The 22436-nt window shown below is 36.0% G+C and overlaps 2 protein-coding genes across 2 annotated transcripts; one reads left to right on the top strand and one right to left on the bottom strand.

Annotated features, from left to right (window-relative positions):
• Positions 1-94: 94 nt before the first annotated feature.
• LOC112057543 (PX domain-containing protein kinase-like protein) lies at positions 95-12354 on the bottom strand. The gene is made up of 11 exons (XM_052887625.1): positions 12161-12354; positions 11905-12093; positions 11358-11454; positions 10921-11027; positions 10048-10164; positions 9124-9367; positions 6842-7084; positions 5766-5986; positions 5145-5225; positions 4357-4459; positions 95-2546 (listed from the first exon to the last, which is right to left on the bottom strand). The coding sequence occupies exons 1-11, from the start codon at positions 12260-12262 to the stop codon at positions 2428-2430; spliced, it is 1623 nt and encodes a 540-aa protein (XP_052743585.1). The 5' UTR covers positions 12263-12354; the 3' UTR covers positions 95-2427.
• A 319-nt stretch (positions 12355-12673) lies between these two features.
• Positions 12674-21654, top strand: LOC112057260 (ATP synthase subunit alpha, mitochondrial). The gene is made up of 10 exons (XM_024097756.2): positions 12674-12833; positions 13214-13336; positions 14535-14648; positions 16296-16560; positions 17106-17330; positions 18023-18192; positions 19225-19319; positions 19588-19807; positions 20289-20456; positions 21083-21654. The coding sequence occupies exons 1-10, from the start codon at positions 12768-12770 to the stop codon at positions 21293-21295; spliced, it is 1659 nt and encodes a 552-aa protein (XP_023953524.1). The 5' UTR covers positions 12674-12767; the 3' UTR covers positions 21296-21654.
• The last annotated feature ends 782 nt before the right edge of the window (positions 21655-22436 follow it).

Genomic DNA, 22436 nt, shown 5'->3' with positions numbered 1-22436 from the left:
AGTGTGTATATTAAAGTTGGCGGCTAATTGTGCCTCTGAGTATATAATGCCTAATGTCACTCGACATAAAAGGGTGTTAAATAAAACTCTAAAATTGACGCAACTATATATTATTCTCTTATAGTACAACAATAGTTATATTAAAATAATGTATGTACCTTATAAACTACACGTTAAAGCTGCTAAACAATATTTCATACCAAATCATAACAAACCAATAAAGCATCGAGTGACCAGTCGTTTTTATCACTTTTTTTGTCTTATAACAATAGAATACTTTACAATAATATAAACATTATTTAGTGATTGATCCAATTTATGGTATAACTACATTATGATGTATTCAGTTAAAAGATCTTTTTATACTTTTATAAAGCCTTATGCACATGGATAGTATATATATTACAAATAAAAAAACTAATTTCTGTATTTACATTAAAAGTTAAAGACTCCATAAACGAACAAACTTTTCAAATCAAACATGTTTGTCAAACATATTGATTGTCTGTGGTTCGAAGTGTTTGAGCGAAAATGTTTGACAAACAACTTTGTCAAACATATATATTTAAATACATGCTTAAAGTAAAGACAATTTGTATTATTTTTGGACCGAAATAGAAGATAAACTATATAGATTCAAGAAAAATGTTTGGTCAGACTTATTAAATGAGGTATTTTTATTAAATTTGTCTGATAGCATTGTAACTTAGTAGGTACCTCTATAAGGTTTAAAGTTTATTTAATTAATTATTACAATCCTAATTTGTTCACATTTTAGGTATAGTCTTATAGATATATATCTTATAGATATATTATATATGTTTTAGATATATGATATATGTATAGTACATATGAATAGTCTTATATTATACTATAATATGATAAAATTAGGTAGTTATAATATTATATATATATTTCCTTATATATTTAGTTATAATATCTTTAATATAAGATCTATTAAACCAGCATAGGCGATTTATTATTCTCAGTGTTACCTAATTATAATGTAAACAATACTATCTACATAGCATAGAAGTACATTACCCACCCCACAAGAAAGATATATATTTATTTGTTTACACATAATCGGTGAATACTAATATGATTTTTAAAAGCGTGGGTTAATGTATTATTTACAGTATTTCTTATTTCTAGTGAATCATGACTAATTTTTTTTTCTTTTTTTTCTTTTCTTCTATATGTACATATAGAACTGACACATTTATGTATTGGATATAGCTAAGTAGTTATTTTTTCTTGGAGTGTGCAAAATGTAATTTGGTGGTTACCAATGTTTCTGGATCTCAGATTCTGGAAAAGTTAGGAGCCTGATATTTGGGTAAATGATATTTCAAAGTGTTAGCTTATAGTCATATACTATACAAAATACACAATTTGTAAAACATTTCTCGATAGTTTATTTTTTTGAAAAATACATGATTGTTTTGCTCACATTTTGCTTTCAATCTCAGGAAAAGCAAACTTATTTTCTTAAACTTTTGTTTTGTATAGAAAATTAGGTATATATCTTGAACATGGCCATTTTGTATTTCGTTATGTTGTTTAATTTACTTGCAATTAGGTAAAAATGGTTTTGGCGCTCACGTCATAAATTTTGCGTCGCGCGTCAATCGCTCCGTGCTTTTCACTCACGTGAAAGTCATAATTCGGCGTCTCGTTTGCGCTTCGAATTTTATCCATATCGTACCGACACGCTGCGCGCTCTTAATATTGAATAAATAAAAACTGACAATAGTCATCTATCTACTGTATGATATCCATTGAGGGTTGTCAGTCGGCACCGGATGACATTTGTTACATAGAATCTCAATGTCGACTAACATACGTCGAAGTTAGTGAATTATACTGCTAGCCTCCTTTATAGAAGAGGAGATATGGAGCATAGACCCACCACGCTGCTGCGACTCTATATATTATATGCATACATACGCTATAATATGTATCAATTAAACATCCACGTGCAAATGACACACTCACACTTATAATAATACTTATAAATAAATGTATTATATCTTTTTCTTTTATAATCTCATTTATACCCATTTGGGAAACTTTTGGAATGGGAAGGTTTTAAGAGACCATAATGCTATGCAATGTATATGTCACCGTAAAATTGTAAATAAATATAAAGTCCTAAATTGATCCTAGTTGAGAACAACACTACCAACTGCGCCAGATATTTCATCTCTACCTGCTTCCCTCGCTGCTTCCCACAGCGTTCGTGCATTGGCGGGTTAACACGATCGCTGCGGCACTGATATTTCTGTACTCCCCTCTGATGCGGTACGAGGTTTTTTGACCCCATACTAAAACTTTATGTGGTGTGGTACGAGGTCCCATCGACCTCGTAACTCTTGAAGACGCTACAAGTACGAGGTCAATTGACCTCGTACCGCAGCGAACGTGTTAAGAAACGCGCGCGAGCCGCGTGCGGTCGAAGGAGCAGATAGCGCTGAGCAAAGCACCGCGCGCGTCTGCTGGACTGCTGCCCGCCGCGCACGAACTGTTGGCGCTAGTGTCGCCCGCTGGAACAAGTACCATTCATGTATTTTTAAAAAAAAAAAAAGAATATTTGCCATATTTTTTTTATAATATGACCAATATTCCCATTCCCCTCCAACTACTAGTCAGGAAAGACTGCGCTAGGAGTGGGTACAACAATAGACCAACAGGGCGGGGATCGAATCGCCATCCGTCGGTGATGAATCCAACCGCACTTACCGTTATCAACCCATATTCGGCTCACTGCTGAGCTCGAGTCTCCTCTTACAATGAGAGGGATTAGGCCAATAGTCCACCACGCTGGCCCAATGCGGATTGGCAGACTGCACACACGCAGAAAATTAAGAAAATTCTCTGGTATGCAGGTTTCACACAATGTTTTTCCTTTACCGTTTGAGACACGTGATTTTTAATTTCTTATAATTTACACTACTGAAAAGTTGGATTCGAACCCACACCCTCCGGAATCGGAGGCAAATGTCATATCCACTGAGCTATCACGGCACATTCATGTTTGGTCATCAATGTCAACCTATTAAAACGGCTTACTACAGGGCTAGGCCTCTCCCCTTAACATCATTAACAACCTCAGACTAATTACATAAGGACCTGCCTCGCTAGACGTTACTTTTATGTCAATGTATATGATCAATGATATGATCAACGATGATGAGCGATTATAAAAATTGTCTCTATAGAATCAATATTCCATAGTAGTAATTGTATTCGTCGGTTAAAGAGCTTGGTAAAAATACCCTTTTATGTAGTTGAATGGTGTAAAAACTGGGCAAAAACTTCTAGTTCAGTTTAACATATATATATATATAAATATATATACCCAACCTAAGCTCGTTCGTGAATTTGATTGCAACACTGGCCTTTATGTAATTAGTCTGAGTTAACAACCCATGTTCAGCTCACTGTTGACTATTTTTTTCATATAACAGCCAAATCCAGTTTTTATATAAAAGAGTTCATACCATCGCGCATCGTCACAATCAGTTCTTTGAAAAAGTATTCCAAATGTTATTTCAATTTAACGTTTATAATATGTATTATAATAAGTAAGTTAGGCTTATTATAGTGTTAATGATTATATTAATGATAAAAAAGCTTGGCGTTAAACTGTACGATTGTGTGCTTAGTTTTAAATAAGTTTGTAAAATGGTGGTAAACAAAAAAAAACCTTGGCTAAGTTTGTAGTGGGCTCTTCTCGGACCAAGGCGCGTTTGGAACCCTCGTAACTTTAGTTTTATGTTTCCGACTATTATTACCACCATTAAATTAAATTAAAATATGACATAATCTTGACCTTTCAAAAGTGCTTGTAAACTAAGCCTAATTGAAATAAATGAATTTTGACTTTGACTTTATTAGTAGGATTTACTCTTATAATTTTCAAAGTATGTGAGTAAATCCTACTAATAAAGTCATAAATGGGCAGGCCACATACAAAGAACATCAGACGATAGATGGTCCCAAATTGTTACAAACTGGTACCCACGAGACTCAAAACGCAAACGGGGTAGACCATTAAGAAGGTGGAGTGACGATATAGTCAGGGTTGCAGGTAAAACATAGCAACGAACAGCCAGAGACAGAATACAATGGCTACAATTGGAGGAGGCTTTCACTGCTTTATGCAGTCCTTACAAAAAAGAATAATAAAATGAAAAATTAACATTACTAACATAATATAAAAAAAAAAATTAGATAATATCAACTAATTACAATTACAGACATTTTTTTGAAAATAATTTTCAAAAAAATGTCTGTAATTGTAAGGAAATAAAGCTATTTTTTTTTTAATTTAATTATTTTTTTTTTACTCACATAGGGGAGGCGTGGGCGGCGTGGGCGACGATGCGGTGCTCGCGCTGTGAGAGTGGACCTCGGCCAGAGAAGAGCTTGACTTCCACACGCTGTCGCGTTTTTTCTGTACAAAAAATGAGTAGATCACAAAATGTGTCCGGATTTCAAGACACATATAAATGCAAATAAGAGTATATTATTTACTTCAGAGTTAGAAAATTAAAATTCTTATATATGTTTTGATGGCCGTCTTTGGTCGGTTAAGGCTGGGCTCATTGAGGTTTCCTTAATTGGTCCAGGTCTACCAGCCTACCGACAAAGACGTACCGCCAAGCGATTTAGCGTTCTGGTACTCGTGTAAAAACAGAAAGACGTGTGGATTGGATTGTGGTTTATCTTCCTCCTAACAAGTTAGCTTGCTTCCATCTTAGATTGCATCATCACTTACCATCAAGTGAGATTGTAGTCAAGAGCTAACTTGTAAAGAATAAAAAAAATGTTGCTTAACGGAATTTCATTATTATATTGATATTTTCCGCTAAAATCTCAACCACCTGTGAGATGCCATGCCCGCTTGTGTTATATGATATCTCACAGATCACAAAAAGCACCTTAAAAACTCAACAATTTTTTAAGAAAAATATTAAGTTTGAAAATAAAATGCATAAAGATCGAAACTAACTGAAGAGATTTTCAATTCGCGTCAAAAAAATATTTTTAGCTTAGTTGCTTATGTTTGACGCGAAATCTAAATGTTTCACATATTTGCGGTCGACGCCGCGGTCTGTAGCAAACAAAGTGACACTCACCGCCCTTTTCCTTTGTTTCTTCATCTCCTGTTCTGAATTGAGAATTTCCTGTATTCTTACTTCTTTTTTAGCACTCCGTACCTGAACAAGAAATATAGTTTTTAAGGCTAAGGAGTTTTATTTGCAACTTTAATGATGACTTAAAAATATTTTTGTGCAATTGAACATCATGACAAAATTGCATCACAAGTATTTGACGTTCCTTTTTTATAATTAAATATAGCTGATGTTTTAACAATTCTAATATTAATATTGTTTCACTAGAGGACTTTCCCGCCAGCGAATTTATCCGCATGAAGTAAATTTCTTCACAAATCCTGCGATTTTTCTGTTTTTTTTTTTGTTTTCTGTACAGTGTATTCAGTAGAGTAGAATAGTAATTCATTCAGTAGTTTTTGCGTAACAAACATACATAAACTCATTCGCGTTTATTACTATTAGATTATAGTCAAGAGTGAGTAAGCACCTTCTAGACAAGCGCGTTCCACCATATTTAATTTATAGCATTGACCCAATCCACATTGTGTTAACCACTCTCATTCTGGGAGGAGACTCGTGCTCAACAGTGAGTCAAATATGGGTTGAAGGATGATTGTGAAAAAAAAAATTAGTGGGATTTACCAGTTTCTGATCTTTCCTAAGTCTCTCCTCCATGGTGCTGGCGCAAGCTCTGAGCTGGTCTTTGAGTGTGAGAGGGAACTTGAGATGGAGCCTGGCGTCAGGTCGGGTCGCCAGCCCGTTGAGCGTTGCGTGCGTGAAGAACGGATGCGTCAGCAGCTGCTCTATGGTGGGCCCGCCGTGCTTGCAGCTTATGCTGGATAGACATAGTCTGAGCACAGATTCTGAAATAAATACATCATAGTATTACGGGTTAAAGGGAGCCGAAGGATGTTGGCTCAAGGAGACCCAACAAAAAGCCTTTGTAGGTTTGGGTGTACTCTTCTATAACAAGATCCCCAAGACTAAGACTGTGATGGACTTGCCAATGCATAGCTTTAAGGAATGTGTTAAAAAACATTTGCTTAGTCGAGGTTACTACACCATCGATAAGTTCCTTAATGAAAAAGATGCTTGGAGGCCGTTGGATCAGCTTCCACCTTCACACAAGAAGTAAAACTATAAGAAATTGTAATGTTGTCATCAATTGTAAATTACAATGTTGTATGATTTTTAAAAAGAGCAACTGTTGAGTTTCTTGCCGGTTTCTTCTCAGCAGAATCTGCCTTCCGAACCGGTGGTAGAATCTTTACAAATAGTCAACTGACGTGTCAAAAGTGCTTGTATACTGAGCCTACTTGAAATAAATGAATTTTTGATTTTTTTTTTGAGTCATCAATGGATGTCCACGGGCAAAAAATGATGATAATAATAGAATTACAAAAATAAGTGGTTCCCTTTCCCGCAGGAGTACGGGGATAATATGTAGCCATCCTCGATAAACACTGAACACTGGCTATGTAACACTGAAATATTTTTTCAATTTGGACCAGTAGTTCCTGAGATTAGCGCGTTCAAGCAAACAAACAAACTCTTCAGCATTGTAATATTAGTATAGATATTCAGGTCGCTCGACAGAAGTGATAACCTGCTGCTGCCTGCGTGAAAGGCAAGCCAGACAGAGTGGCGCCGTAACGCGTTACGTTACAAAGCCGTTTACCCTTATCAAGTTATTTAAAAAAAAGGGTAATTTCACTAACCTAAATCTGGTGAGATTCCATCAGGATACACATCACAATAGTAAGATTCGAGCGGTTCGGCGAAGGCCATCTCGTACAGCGTCCTACCGAAGCAGTACACGTCGACCGCCTCCACTGAGCTGGTCCTCTTCAGCTGCAGCAGGTGTGGCCGGTGCAGGTTCGGCACACCCATCAGGTAGTTCTCGATGTCCATTAGGACGGCTCTTTGGTTTTCTATTGCTATATTTCCTGGGTGGATGTGACCTGAAATTGTTAAATATAAGTAATCTACACATAACTAATATAATGTAAACTCTTTTGTTCATTATGGAGATGGAGATAAAACATTGCAAATACTCCTTGTTTGCTGATGACCTAAAAATTTATAAAACAATAAACTCGGATGCTGATATTAGGCTAATACAGTATGATCTTGATAAAGTAACAACTTGGTGCAACGTCAATAAAATGACTCTCAACGCTGATAAATGTTACCACGTAAAATACTCCAGGAAGAAAAAACCACTTGTCTCTAGTTACATGATCGGTAGTGTGGTACTAAAAGAGTTACAGGAAATTAGAGACCTGGGAGTTACTATTGACAGCAAGTTAACTTTTGTGTCACACGTAAACAACATTGTTAAAAAAGCCGCGAAAGTACTAGGGTTTATCAGGCGCAACACTAAAGGGTTCTCCCAGAAAACTAAAATTGTGCTTTACAATGCGTTTGTGAGAAGTTGTGTTGAGTTTGCCAGCGTCATCTGGAATCCATCATATAGTGTCCACTCTCAACGCATTGAATGCATTCAGCGTGCCTTCACTCGACACCTTGCGTTCCATGCTAGTGGTATTTCACACAGGCAACCATACAACCAACGACTTGCCAAGTTTAAAATGATGTCTCTTCGCAGTAGGCGAGAAATACGCGACCAATGTTTTTTACATAACATAGTACATTATGAGGTGAAGTGCAGCAACCTACTTGACCGGGTCTGTCTTTCGGTTCCGATTAGATATCCCCGTCATTGCAAGAAGCGTAAAACATTTCATATCCCTTTCGCTAGAACACATCTCGGAAACCAAGCCCCCGTTACTCGTATATGCGCAAAATATAATGAACTATCACGTTCTATACCTGGCATCGACATATTTTCCAATTCTTATAGTGTCTTTAAAAAAAAACTCACCGATCATCTGTCGGTGAGTTCTTCCCCATAATAATTAAGTTATTTTGTTCCTTGTGTGGTATTTGACTGTTTACATGTTTTTTAGTTTTTAGTGAATGTTGTGTGCACTTGTCATAGATGTACGTATAAGTCAATGTGAGCTAGTTATATATTATTTGTGTATGTCTCTATATGTATATTGTAAGTGTACGTAAATAAATAAATAAATAAATAAATAAATAAATAAATTATAATGAATAACTTCCTTTGGATGTTTGGACTTGTGACTACAGAATGTAGGGTTTAATTCCTTAACCCTACATCCTGTAGTCACAAGTCCAGGACTCTGCTCGGAGTTTTTCTCTCTACAATGCGATGGACCAGGCACCTGCATGGTGAATCCATGGAATGCTAAGATATTCGTCTCTCTTATAACATAGAAATTAGGTAAACTTGGTTCGTTTATGTTTTAAAACTCTTGATAGTGCAACAGTCATTCTCATAATTTTATTACAAAAGTGTTTAATGTGGAATAATGTGTAGTGTTTTATATCTTCCTACTAAATCTTTGAGGTGCCGAAATTTTTAAGAAGCACATCTTGAGATTGTAAACAAATTGCTATGAAAATACCATCTTTTGGTCAACTAGGTTACAAAGATAGAGGCAAAAATATTTGTGGACAAACAGAGCAGAAACCATGTATGAAAATCATAAAGAAAACGACAAGTCGCTGCCATCATCAAAATAACATGAGAGTTAGGGAACTGTAGAGCTGATTTGATGGCACTCACTTTTTCAAGTAAATTTTTTTATGCACGCTTGACCTGAGGAGTAAGTTGGTGGACGCGTTACAACAAAATCATTGGGCACTGAGTGCTGCCATCTACAGGCATAGTGAAACAGTGTTTGTTTTAAACTACCAGTAGATGGCGTTTTTAGAGAACTTTGAAACAAACCCTTTAGGAACTTGCGATGCATTTATGCCTGAGGCTCATAGATGGCGCTTTATTTTTTTTTAAAGAAGTTTTACTTCGGTCATATGGTCTACAGCATTCTTGTTTCTTTATTCTTTTGGACGTTTTGTTAAGGATAATCAAACAAAACAAAATTGCATGAAAAGAACTGATTCTACTTACCATGTGCCAACCCTTTGTCATGTAAAAACTTCAATGCTTGCAATATTTGGTATCCATAATGTGACATTTGTCCGTTCGTGAAAGGTTTCCTTATTCTAGGATTTCCATACTTGGCTAAATACTGTTTGTTATATTCAGTTCCATATAATAAATCTCTTATGCTCCCCTTTTCGTGTATCCTTCTAACTACATATGCTCCCGTCTCTAATGTCTGCATAGATAATATTTCGTCTATATATGGATGCTGAAATTTATACAAAAGAAATTATGAATGGTATTAAAATGTGGAGATCCGCAAAGAACCAAAGCCACCGACATAGCTCAACAGTTGCGAAGCTGAAGTGGCAATGGGCGGGGCACATATTTCGAAGAGCCGTTGGACATTGGGGTCCCAAAGTGCTGGAATGGCGACCTCAGCACCAGAATGCGCAGTGTTGGTCGACCCTCCACCAGATGGACTGACGACATCAAGGGATTCGTTGGATGGACAGGCGGCTCAGTATCGTGAAGTTTGGAAGTTTGTATCTTAATATATAAATGCGAAAGGTCATTCATCCTGAAATCTTGAAAACCGCTTGATGTACAAAGCTGAAATTTGGTAGGGAGGTAGTTTAAAGTTAGTAGGTATCCACTAAGAACAGATTTAGGGACGAAGCAAACGAAGTCGGGGGCATCCGCTAGTACTTGTATAAAAACTGTTTTTCATCTATACTAATATTACAAAGAGGTAAAGTGTTATTGTATGGGGTAATCTCTGGATCTACTGAAATGATTTCGAAAATTCTTTTACCACTAGAAGGCCACGTTATTTGTGAGTGTCATAGGCAATATTTTGTCCCCGTTTTCTCACAGAAACCGGCACTAAACAGGTGAAACCGCGGGGCGTCAGCTAGTTGTCTATAAGGCGTTAGTAAAAACACTCACAGATATGTTCTGGAGACTCTTGAAAGCTGTCTGTAAGTCCTTGCTGTTTAATGTATAATCTGGTCCATAGCTCTGCCATGACAGTAAACAATTTGTTTGACTTACTGACTCATTGACCTGAAAAAATAATATGAGAATTTTATTTGTATGTTGGAACAAATAACTTTTATCTCACTGATAAAGTAGAATGATTCATCATTTTTATATTTATAGGAATAATGATATCCACTCTAAATTAACTATATTCATCATCATTTGCAGTCATTTGATTGGATTATGGTCCAGAGACTGATCTCTGATAGATAAAAGAAAGTGAAAAAGTTGCAGATTTCATATTTCATACATTTAAATTGGATATAAAATTTTGTACTAAATTTTTTCCCTCTTGTTCAATGTGTGGTATATTTATGAGTTCAATAAGAAGAATTATTATTGTTTGCAATAAGAAAAAATAATTTTGTTATCTTTGTTTATTTGTGCAACATACAATGTATTAAGACTATTGACTGATTATTACTTATTTGATCTCAATATTTTACTCAAATCTTGCAAATTAAATGATACAATCTTGAAATATTGCTATTTGCATATTTAAAGACTAGTGTGCCGCAACCAAATGCAAGAAAGCTGTCAGCGACAAACGGAGTTTTTACTCGCTTATACAAGTTGGCTTAGGCCAACAAATACTGTAAGCCAAACACAACAAGTTGGCTTAATTGTAACTTCTATATGATATAGTATTTGTTGGCCTAAGCCAACTTGTTGTGCAACCTAAGATTCTTAGAAGGTTCTTAGTGAGACCATAGAATATACAATAATAACTTTGTGGGTTGTGAAAAATTATTACAATTTTAATATTAAAGATGTACTTACTAAAAAATAATGTTTACGTATCCTCCATCCTATATCTGGCAGTGCTGCTTTCAGCTCATAGTGTCCATCCCCTCTCAAAGCTATAGACATAGTCTGGAGTGCCTGTTCTGTGACAAGACAACTATTAATAACAATTTTCTTTGTAACTCAGTAATTTGCAAACAAGTTGTGAATAAATCAAAACTTATAATTTTGATATATTTATTATCATGAAAATGTTTGCATAACAGTTGTCAGGGGTATAAAATAAACACATGACCCCTTTTATACAGAAAAAAGTAGTCTTATAATTTTCAAAAGAAAAATTATCAGGCAAAAAATTAATGTCTAAAACCTACATTAATGCAAAAAAAAGCTATGGGCAAAGTTATTACAAAAAGCTAGTTTTTCAAATTGAAAATTAGTAATCTGTAAAAAAATATATTACAATAAATTACCTGCTATAGTCAAAGGGTAATTACTAGGGTCCAGAAAACTCCTCACTGGTAATGAAAGAGCTAATACTTGATGTTTTAGCACTTCATTTATATAATTCTAAAACAAAATTATACCTATTTCAATATTCAGGGATGGTGTAATCTTTCCTATTGGACACTAAGCATGTGCCCTGGGCCGCAATTACTGGACTAAAGAGATTTTTATGAGAAATTTGATTGAGAAATTAAAGGTGCATGCCTCAGACCAAATTCAAACCGTAAACCTAAACCCCCCGGAATTGGAGGCAGAGGTCGTATCTACTGCGCTATCAGTGCTCAAATATTATATTATTAGCTAAAACATAATCAGCTTACATTGTATTAGAAGAGACCAATTGAGTATTATTATATAATATCATAATGGACTTCTATTAAATGTTCTTTACTGATATTTACTCAATGATCTAGAAACTAAGAGGAAAAATATTGGTTTTAATCTAACATTTTTTCTTATTGTTATTATTGACCACATTTAAAGTCATAGTATAACGGTATTTCGGGAACAAACCTGCAAAGCTACTTGTCGTTCAGCCACGAAAGAAGGTTGCATATTCCCTATAAGTTTCTTTGGTGGAATAGGCAGATCTATGTTCGCATGCTGGAGTGATACGTGCAACGCAGCAAAATCCCTGTATCGGCGTGATACCGTCCATCTGTTCTCCTTATTTGGCCCACGCTGAACACGTAATACATACTCCTAAAATATTACCAAACTTTTGAGCAATGAATAGGATTTCCTTTCGAGATAATGGTAAAAAACTTACAGTGTGTTTGTTAATGTTCTGCGCATTTTCCAACGCACATTCGAGCCTCTCTGTATCATCTATTCGTATTTTGCTTTGAGAAGAGCTTTCGAATATAGCCATCACAACAAATAAAGCTTAAAATTATCATTAATTAGTAATTTGTTACGTTGAGAAGCGAATAGTATGTAAACATTTTAATACCAAATGAAAATGTCAAACTGAAATGACAACTGACATTTATAGTGACATTTTCCAGCTGAGATGTAACAGATTATTAAAAAATATTGTCTAATATCCGGTTAATCGTTTAATAATACATTCCACTTTCTAGTCTAATTATACAATCTTCTAAATGTAAGATATCTCTACAACATTTCTAACAAGATTGATTCGAATTAGTATTTAAATCATCTTTTACTAAAAAGTTACATATTTTCGCTGTAATAACTGCGAAATGCGTGAACTCAAATTAAACAACATTGAACATTTCTAAACGACTGCGCACTACGGTAGATTGAGAATAGACAAAAATCGATTTATGTCATTTCCTGTAATATCGCAACGAGTCGCGAGCGGAGTGTACCACGGCCCTTCTGTTTAATAATTTATAAGAAATTTGTGAAAAATGTCGCTGATCTCCGCTCGCTTGGCCTCCTCGGTGGCCAGGCGTATGCCTAATGCCGCCACCCAGGTATATATTTTCATTAAAGTGTATAAAGTAGTAAAATAATATGTACTTTCCGGCAGGTAGAGGCAACCGCAAAATCCAACCAAAAAGCTTATTTAATTATCAAAATTAGTCTAGACATTTTTAACATCTTTTATAAACTTACCTCGGTGTTTTAAAACAGTTAATTTGCGATGCTTAAGTGCAAGTTATGTATAAATTATCACATCAAGAAATTTGTGTTATGTAATAGAGGCAGATACTTTTCTGTCAAATTGTATGTCCATTTTGTACTTCGAAGTATGCGGTTCGTACCAAAATGTTGTCATTTGTAGAGATCATTGATATTGAATACATATATTTCGTACTGATTGTCGTTCTGACCGAGTTATGTCCGGTGGTAGGTTTCGAAGGTCGCCGTACCAGCGGTGGCGGTGGCATCGCGCAAACTCCACGTCTCGTGCACACAGAGGGCTGCCGAAATCTCCACCATCCTGGAGGAGAGAATCCTTGGTGCCGCACCCAAGGTAACTTGATTGTTATATAAACCTTATTCCTATTTGACAGTTGTCATTAGGAGCTATTTTAGAGGTTAGGAAATATAAGGGCAAAAACAGAATGTTGTACTAAATCTGTTTTTAATACAATTGAGGTATGAAATGAGAATTTGGTATAATATCATCTATGAAAAAAATCATTGATGATACACAGATTATACATTTGAGATAATTTGTTTACTGAAAGTTATCAAATACTGGTCATTTACATAGTAACTAAATGTTTTTAAAAGTCACCAATTCCTTATTTTCATAAATTATATATGTTATCATTGAATAATTGTATTTATTTTTGAACTAGCTGACGCCCATGACTTTGTCTGCGTGAAAATCAATGTAAACTTTCATCTCCTATTTACTATAGTGGTTGAATTTTGAAAATTTTTGAACCACATTTCCTGTTTTTTTATGATTTATGACAAATTTTAAAAAAGTAACTCTAAAAATGAAAGACATTCCATACTTACAAACTTTCAACCAATATCCCCTTATATTTTATTATTTTAGGGTCAAAAAGTACCCTATGTTTTGCTCCAAGATCCCATTTATCATTATACCAAAATTCATCTTGATGGGTTCAGACAGACATACTTTAGCATTTATAATATTAGTATTGATTAAAATCTCATTTTTATCAACCCATTTTAATTGCTCTTTACTTCTGGGCAGACTTACCATCATGCTGCTCCAATGTAGATTATATTTAAAAAAAAAAAGATTATTTGGCATATCTTTTATAATATGACCAATATTCCCATTCTCCTAACTAACTTTCTAACTAGTCAAAAAAGACTGTTAGGAGTGGGTACAACAATAGACCAATGGGGCGGGGATTGAACCATATTGGCATTATGACAGTGATTAGATTTTGCATTGGTCATTGCTAGATGTTAATGATAATGATAGTTGATATGTTCTCAGAGGCATGACAGTGTGACACAATCACCTACCGAAACCAGGATGAATTTTATTATGTTTATGTTTAATTAATGTGTTTTTCTTGAAAGAAAAAAAACTCACTATCTGAAGCCACATAGGCTATCTATAATCTAATAAATTATAATAATTCTATGAAAAACTTTTGACTTTAAAGTTAAATGCAATCTTAAGCTAAATATAATAACCTGTTCAATTCTCAGTGCTTCCTTTGATGTAAAAATATTTGTAGGCCGACTTGGAAGAAACTGGCCGTGTGTTGAGCATTGGTGACGGTATTGCCCGTGTGTATGGACTCAAGAACATCCAGGCTGAGGAGATGGTGGAATTCTCCTCCGGCCTTAAGGTTTGTACCGTCACTCTGTAATCTTCTTCTTACATTTTTGGCTTTTTGTAGTGCCAAACCAGCACAATGTAATTTTGTAACCTATTAGGATAGGTAGAGATCTTAGATCTCCTATTAAAAAGTGGATGCACAATTAGCAACCAAAAAATGTCCCTACTCAATGAATGCCAAACACAACCCAATTCAAGTAGTCGCATTTGCAAATTCAACCTTAAACCCAATCCTTAAGGTTGAATTTGCTCTGAATTTGGGATTTTATTGAATATTGGACTATATTTAAAGGGCTTTAGGTATAATTTTCTTCACCAATAGTTCTAAAACTGTCAAAGCAAAATTTGCCAGTTTCTAAGTGAAATTTTCTACATGATTGTGCATCCTTTTATTATAAGAGGTCAATGGTAGAGATAGAGTAATCTATCAAGATTCTAGATAGCTTGTTTTATAATTTTTGTCCTGTTTCAACAGACATTAAACAATTTTTAATCTTAACTAGAAATTATTGAAAAAAAATTTTGTATCCAATTCTAAAAATAGTGTATAGTCTTTTCTTTGTCTGTTGTACTATTTATGTTTGTAATATTTTATACTTTCTTTTTAATTGTATTGAAGAATTAAAATTAAAAGACAGTGTGAGATGATTATGATTATGATTGAGAAATGTTTTAATTTTGAATAGTATGAAATTATATAATGAAAGGACATCATGCACCAAAGTATGAAAACTTACATGGATTATTACAAGGATGTAATATTCCCAGATATAAAATGGAGTGGAATATATAGGACAAAGACTCAAGTTTATGATAATAAAGGTTGCATTACTGTTTACTAGGTTTTTGACTAGGGCCCCATATGTACAAATTGGAAAATTTCTTCTCCAATACAGGTTCCGTAATGAGTCCTTAAGGTAGCCTGTGCATCATTGCTTCTATGATGTGCACACCATATGTGTCCTATTTTCCAGTTTTGCGCACTGAACCCACAATCTTGGATGCAGAAGTTAGGGTCACTAGCCACTTGGTCTTATTAATATATTTTAAAATGATTTTCAATTCATAAAATCAAAGCTGTTGTTACTATATGAGTATCTGGCAATAGCTTCAGATTTTTTATTGACCTGTAACTTTTTATGCCCACTTATAAAATTAAATGTGGAATTAATAATAATAATAATTAAAATCTAGTTCAGTTATTGTATGCTAGGACAATAATTTGTACAAGTTACAAGCATAAACCTCCAAATGTTTAAACTTTTTGTTTTGGGAATCAATCAATATTCAGACTGCTACTTTTTTGTGGGAAAACATCTCCATCTCTTTTGACAGTCTGTTTATTAATCCCCCAATATAACTTGTATAAAATAAAACTAAAAAGTGACAGAAAAGTTGAGGAGTAAAAAGTTAGCTTGTAATTACCAAAAAGTCAAATTACCAGAAGGATGTTGAAATTGTTAGTGGAAGGACACATAGGAGAAGAAAAATGGTTAGAGTGTGGTCAAGAGGACATGCGTGTAAAAGGAGTAGAGTTATGAGTTGACAAATGATAGTCACAAGTGGAAGAAATTGACATGTCTTTCCAACCCCATTAATAGAGATAAGGTCAAGGTTATGATGATGGAAAGAAACTAAATAAAATTTCAATCAACAGGGTATGGCTCTTAACTTGGAGCCTGACAACGTTGGTGTGGTAGTGTTTGGTAACGACAAGTTCATCAAGGAGGGTGACATTGTCAAGCGTACCGGTGCTATCGTAGACGTGCCAGTGGGCGAGCAGCTGCTGGGCCGTGTGGTCGACGCCCTGGGTAACGCCATCGACGGCAAGGGCCCCATCGACACCAAGTCCCGTATGCGAGTTGGTATCAAGGCCCCCGGTATCATCCCGCGTGTGTCTGTGCGCGAGCCTATGCAGACTGGTGAGTTATGTAACAAGAACGTTACCAGTTATGTAAATTGTTCAACAATAGATTTTATTTTTTTTATTTGATATTTTGAAGTCTTGTTTTATTGATTGTTTTGTTTTATTTTTATACAGATTGTTTGTTAATTATTTTCAAACAAAAATTTTCATAATCAATAATAAACTTTTGTTGGAGCTAATTAAATTAATAAATAAATTAAATTAAATCAGTGGCGCAGTGATATGCGCAGTTCGATCCCTGGCTGGGCCAATTGAGGTTTTCTTAATTCGGCCGTGGCTAGTTGCCCTACCGGCAAAGACCGCCAAGCAATTTAGTGTTTCAGTACAATGTTGTGTAGAAACCGAAATGGGTGTGGATTTTCATCCAAAACCTAACAAGTTAGCCTGCTTCTATCTTAGATTGCATCATCACTTACCATCAAGTGAGATTGCTAGGCTGATTGGGGCTAACTTGTAACTTCTGTTCTAATAAAAAAGTTGTATTCATAAGTTACCTAGCATACTTAAATTTGAAATTGAGAAGCATATAATTTCAAACAGGTATCAAGGCTGTAGACTCCCTTGTGCCAATCGGTCGTGGCCAGCGTGAGCTGATCATCGGTGACAGGCAGACCGGCAAGACTGCTCTGGCTATCGACACCATCATCAACCAGCAGCGGTTCAACAAGGGCGACGACGAGAAGAAGAAGCTGTACTGCATCTACGTCGCCATCGGACAGAAGAGATCTACCGTCGCTCAGATCGTGAAGAGATTGACTGATGCTGGTAAGATACTTGTACCTATGAGCAAAATACGTGTACTTTTAAAACCTACAAAGAGCCTTTTAATGCTTTAAAAAATTTCTGAAAACACATCGAATATGTTTTTTTTAAAACCAAAATACAGTAACGCCGATTGCTTTGGAAGTAGTTACTCAACCTTTGACTTTTGACATAATATAAGGACTTAAAGTCCTTTATGTCAAAAGTGGGAGCATTTTTTTTTAACCTATGCTTAATTTATATTTCTTGTCACAAATGTTGTTGGTGCATAAAATGAATCTCTGATGATGAAAGTCCATGGTTTAATGATATTGATTGTTGGTTCATTTGGATGCTACGAAACACATTGAATGTTTCGATCGAGAACGGGAGAAAGCCAGAGTGCTCAAAAATTTATTTCGTTACGATGCGATCTTTTTTGAAACATCGTGCGTTAAGCTGCTCCATACAAGATTTTATTTATCAGCAGTAACAGGGGCGCATAGCCATAATCTTTCGGCCTTTAGCAATAAATTTAAGCTGTGTGTATGTTAACTTGGTCCACTTTTTGACATCAACTATCCACTTTCTTCGCTGTCTTCCTGAAGCATGTTTTCCAAGCAGCTTACCTTCTAGGGTCAACCTAGGAAACTCATAGAGTTTTAAAAAAATAATTTTAATCAAAAATATCTATATTTGAATGTTGTTGTCCACAGGTGCCATCAACTACACCATCATCGTGTCGGCGACGGCGTCCGACGCGGCGCCGCTACAATACCTGGCGCCCTACTCCGGCTGCGCCATGGGCGAGTTCTTTCGCGACAACGGCAAGCACGCGCTCATCATCTACGACGATCTGTCCAAGCAGGCCGTGGCCTACCGTCAGGTTACAACTAAATATTATACTCACATAAAGTCGCAAAACTATTTGCAAACGAAATATTAGAATATGTTGATCAATATTATATTTATTTAGGAAAACAAATCAGTTTTAATAGAGACAGAAATGATGGTCAAAATTCAAAAGTACCTTCAAGGAAGTATTCAAAAGCGATATGCCCATAAACCTAAAAAAGAAGGATGGATTTGTATCGCATCCCATGTTTAATATATACCTGCCAAACCTGGAAATTCACAAATAAAACGCAGCACGATGAACGTAAATGGAATACAAAAAATAAAGGACACAGACTTTTATTTTTATTTATTTATTTACTGATTTTATTTTATGAGATATTTTACGAGATAACGATACTTAATTTACGGTATAGTACTGAAAAAACTATAAATTCGTTTTTCCATATTTTCTTGTAGTCATACTATGATGGTAAGTGATGATGCTTACTAAGCTTGCTATCTAAAATTAACTAACTAATTTATTAGAAGTAGGATGAAAATCTATAACTCTTTCGGTTTCTACACAAGATCATACCGGAACGCTAAATCGCTTGGCAATACATATAGGTTGTAAGTTGGTAATTAGCCACAGCCTAAGACCTACCAGCCAGACCTGGACCAATTAAGAAAACCTTAATCGGCCCAGTCTATGATCGAATCCAGGAGCTCCGTCTTGTATATCCACAGCGCCATGAAAGACGTCAAATAACTGACGCTGGAAAACATACTTAAATAGTTTCCAGTTGTGGGAATCAAACCCACAACCTTGAATGCAGAAAGCATAGTCACTACCGGCCGTTAAAAATACTCGTATTTACATGCAATCTAAGATGGAAGCAGGCTAATTTGTTAGGAGGATGATGAAAATCCACACCCCTTTCGGTTTCTACACGACATCGTACGGGAACACTAAATCGCTTTGCGTTACGTCTCATCAGGTCTCATGACCTATTTGCAAATGACTTAAGTAGGACTGCAGTAATCGTATGTGATTCTGTAATGTTTTTATCTCTGTAACCAGATGTCTCTGCTGCTGCGTCGTCCCCCGGGTCGTGAGGCTTACCCCGGTGATGTGTTCTACCTCCACTCCCGTCTGCTCGAGCGTGCGGCTAAAATGTATGTATATTTTGGCTTAAGGTTGTTGAGCATACTTCAAGCTAACAAACAGCTGATTAGACTTTGTAAACTAGAAGTTTTTGATTGTTTTTTACACCATTCAACTACATAAAAAGGTATTTCACAGAGCTTTTGAACCAAAGAACATGATTACCACTATGAAACATTGATTTTATAGACAGTTTATATAATCATGAAAAAAGTAGCGTCTAGCGAGGCAGGTCCTTATGTAATTAGTCTAAGGCTAAAACTCACTTTTCCTCCAAAGGTCCGACAAGATGGGCGGCGGCTCGCTCACCGCTCTCCCAGTCATCGAGACCCAGGCCGGAGACGTGTCCGCCTACATTCCCACCAACGTGATCTCCATCACAGACGGCCAGATCTTCTTGGAGACTGAGTTGTTCTACAAGGGTATCCGGCCAGCTATCAACGTCGGTCTGTCTGTGTCGCGTGTAGGATCCGCTGCCCAGACCAAGGCCATGAAACAGGCGAGTATACACAAGACTTCAACACTGTTATATAGCCATATTAAAAAAAAAAAGGTTTTATCTTGTTTGTAAAACTATTATTGTCGTACCCCTTCGATACGATCAAGAAGAGCTGAATTTGATTCTCAGTATGGGTTGAATGTAATTTTAGAAAATGTACTATAAAAAATTCAAAATTAGAAGACACATTAGCAAAAAGGCGTAAGTTTTCACAAACCCCGAAGACCATGGATTTGTCAGGATAAATAATAGTCTATATGTTGCTCAACGACCTCTATCTTCTAGTGAAAATCCCATTAAAATTGGTCCAGCTGTTCCAAAGATTAGACAGACAGACAGATATTTAAAAAAAGCTCAATTTGTCTTTAGTATTGTATTAATATCTGTAATCACCTTCAAGATAACGAGAAAACTGTTATTTTGATTTGACAGAGCGACACGTATATTTCATTTACACGTATTGATATTCTCGTAATCGCAGGTGGCTGGTTCCATGAAGCTGGAGTTGGCGCAGTACCGTGAGGTGGCCGCCTTCGCGCAGTTCGGCTCCGACTTGGACGCCGCCACGCAGCAGCTGCTCAACCGCGGCATGCGGCTCACTGAGCTGCTCAAGCAGGGCCAGTATGTGCCAATGGCCATTGAAGAACAGGTGAGTACCTTTTTTTTTCCATATAACAGACCAAAAAAAAAATAGGTACAAAACCAACTCTTTAAAACCTGCCCCGCGAAAGTGAAAGTGTGGTGTGTTTAATAAATTTTGATGATGATGAATTACTTATAATAAAGTTTAGGGGTTCGCGGCTTTACCTAAGTTAAAAATCATTCATCTAGTTAGAGTGTGCGAACCGACATGGAAATTCTCGCAAGTATGGACGCTTTCTGTTGTGAAGTCCACACTACGTTTGTGCAGTGTAATCTGTATGGTTAATTTCAAGGCCAACAAATGTCCTGAGTGTCTAGTGAGAGTTTTCAATGTTTTCATAATGTGACTATCGCGTAAATGGTAACGCGAATGTCTAAGGAATTGAAGCAGTTTTGCAGTATTGTCACTAGATGGCGCTGTTTTAATTCCTTAGAATTTGCGTTTACGTTTACGCGATCGTCACATTAAGAAAACATTGAAAAATCCCACTAGGCACTCTGACCATAAAGTTAGTAGTAGGAGTCACTTGGATATTAAATAGAGTTCACTACTAAAACGTGGTGTGCTGGCTTAATTTATCCAATCAAATCCACAATTCTAACAAACATACATAACAAAAAAAATCTTTTAAGGTCGCGATCATCTACTGCGGTGTACGTGGTCACCTCGACAAACTGGACCCAACCAAGATCACCGCCTTCGAGAAGGAGTTCACTCAACACATCAAGACGTCCCACCAGGGTCTGCTCAGCACCATCGCCAAAGACGGCCAGATCACGCCAGAATCAGATGCATCCCTGAAGAAGATCGTCAGCGAATTCCTCGCCACCTTCCAAGCGCAGTAACCGCTTAGTTACGATCAACCTTAAGATTGTACACGCAATACTTTCAAGGAATTGTGCGTACAGTTTCAAGCAAGTCTGTTATATTAAGTGACTGCTCACTGAAGCATACTATCCCATGAATACTGAATACATTTAATAAAATTACAAACATTTCACTATTTTATTTATACAACATGTTGTAGGCACATGTAAATGATCAGTATTCTGCCATTTGCTCGATAGATAATGCTTCAGTCAGCAGACTGTTTAGTAGTGTATCATTCGTATGGACTGTACTGAATGTGAATTCAATCATGTAATGTATTTATCTCGGAGACAGCAGTGGTTATATAATTATATATAAATAAAATGATTATTTATTTGTGATTTTTATTTCATCCAATTTTGGCCCGAACAAATGAGTAGCACCAACCATAGATTTACGATTCGGTACAAGCACCAACCATTTGTATCAGAGATGCAGCTATGGTTATAGGCTAGACAAAGTGCTAGACGGCTAGATTATTACATAAACCGCTAAAACTGCTGGCCCGACTTAATGAATTTTAGTATCATTATCAGATTTTGATGTATAAAATTCCTTTTTGTGTAATTTATGGATGCTTAGTAATTTTTGAAGATATCTAAAGACTAGTTGAGCCTTAATACCCTAGTGGATATGACCTCTGCGTTCGATTCGGAGGCATGCACCTGCAACTTTTATTATGTGCATTTATCACGTCTCAACCGGCGAAGGGAGACCTGCAAATCTGAGAATTTTCTAAATTCTCTAGCTACTAATTAGATAAATATATTTTTTGCTATTAATGTTTGATGAAAAATAAAAAACCCAAGGTGTTAACTACCTATTTATAATGGAACGTATGAAATGTGTTGCTAGCTATTGCGTAAGTACCGAGTACGAACAATTTTTGGATTTACTGCTTAAAAATCGTTTGTACTCTACTAAAATACTAAAGTAGTCCGAACTAGCATATATTATGCGCAAGTCTAGAGAACGGCTGAAGCCTGAACCGATTTGGCTAATTTTTTTTCGAGTATTCCTTGATGTACGACGATAATTTGCTTAGATACATAGGTCTAAGGTTTTTACTGAGTTTTTTTTTGGGTAGGGGTAGGAGTAGCGCACATAAGTCAACGT

This window comes from Bicyclus anynana, chromosome 20 (genome assembly GCF_947172395.1).
Source record: "Bicyclus anynana chromosome 20, ilBicAnyn1.1, whole genome shotgun sequence".
In the NCBI taxonomy this organism is placed as follows: Eukaryota; Metazoa; Arthropoda; class Insecta; order Lepidoptera; family Nymphalidae; genus Bicyclus; species Bicyclus anynana.
Note: the sequence above shows the minus strand (reverse complement) of the source record. Positions and strands in the feature narration are given on the sequence as shown.

Coding starts and splice junctions, on each gene's coding strand:
- LOC112057260 (XM_024097756.2), top strand. CDS start 12,768: ATGTCGCTGATCTCCGCTCGCTTGGCCTCCTCGGTGGCCAGGCGTATG. Junction 17,331..18,022: donor GAAGAGATTGACTGATGCTG/GTAAGATACTTG, acceptor TGTTGTCCACAG/GTGCCATCAACTACACCATC. Junction 19,808..20,288: donor AGACCAAGGCCATGAAACAG/GCGAGTATACAC, acceptor TCGTAATCGCAG/GTGGCTGGTTCCATGAAGCT.
- LOC112057543 (XM_052887625.1), bottom strand. CDS start 12,262: ATGGCTATATTCGAAAGCTCTTCTCAAAGCAAAATACGAATAGATGAT. Junction 11,455..11,904: donor AACGACAAGTAGCTTTGCAG/GTTTGTTCCCGA, acceptor ATTTTGTTTTAG/AATTATATAAATGAAGTGCT. Junction 2,547..4,356: donor GCCGCCCACGCCTCCCCTAT/GTGAGTAAAAAA, acceptor TACTTGTTCCAG/CGGGCGACACTAGCGCCAAC.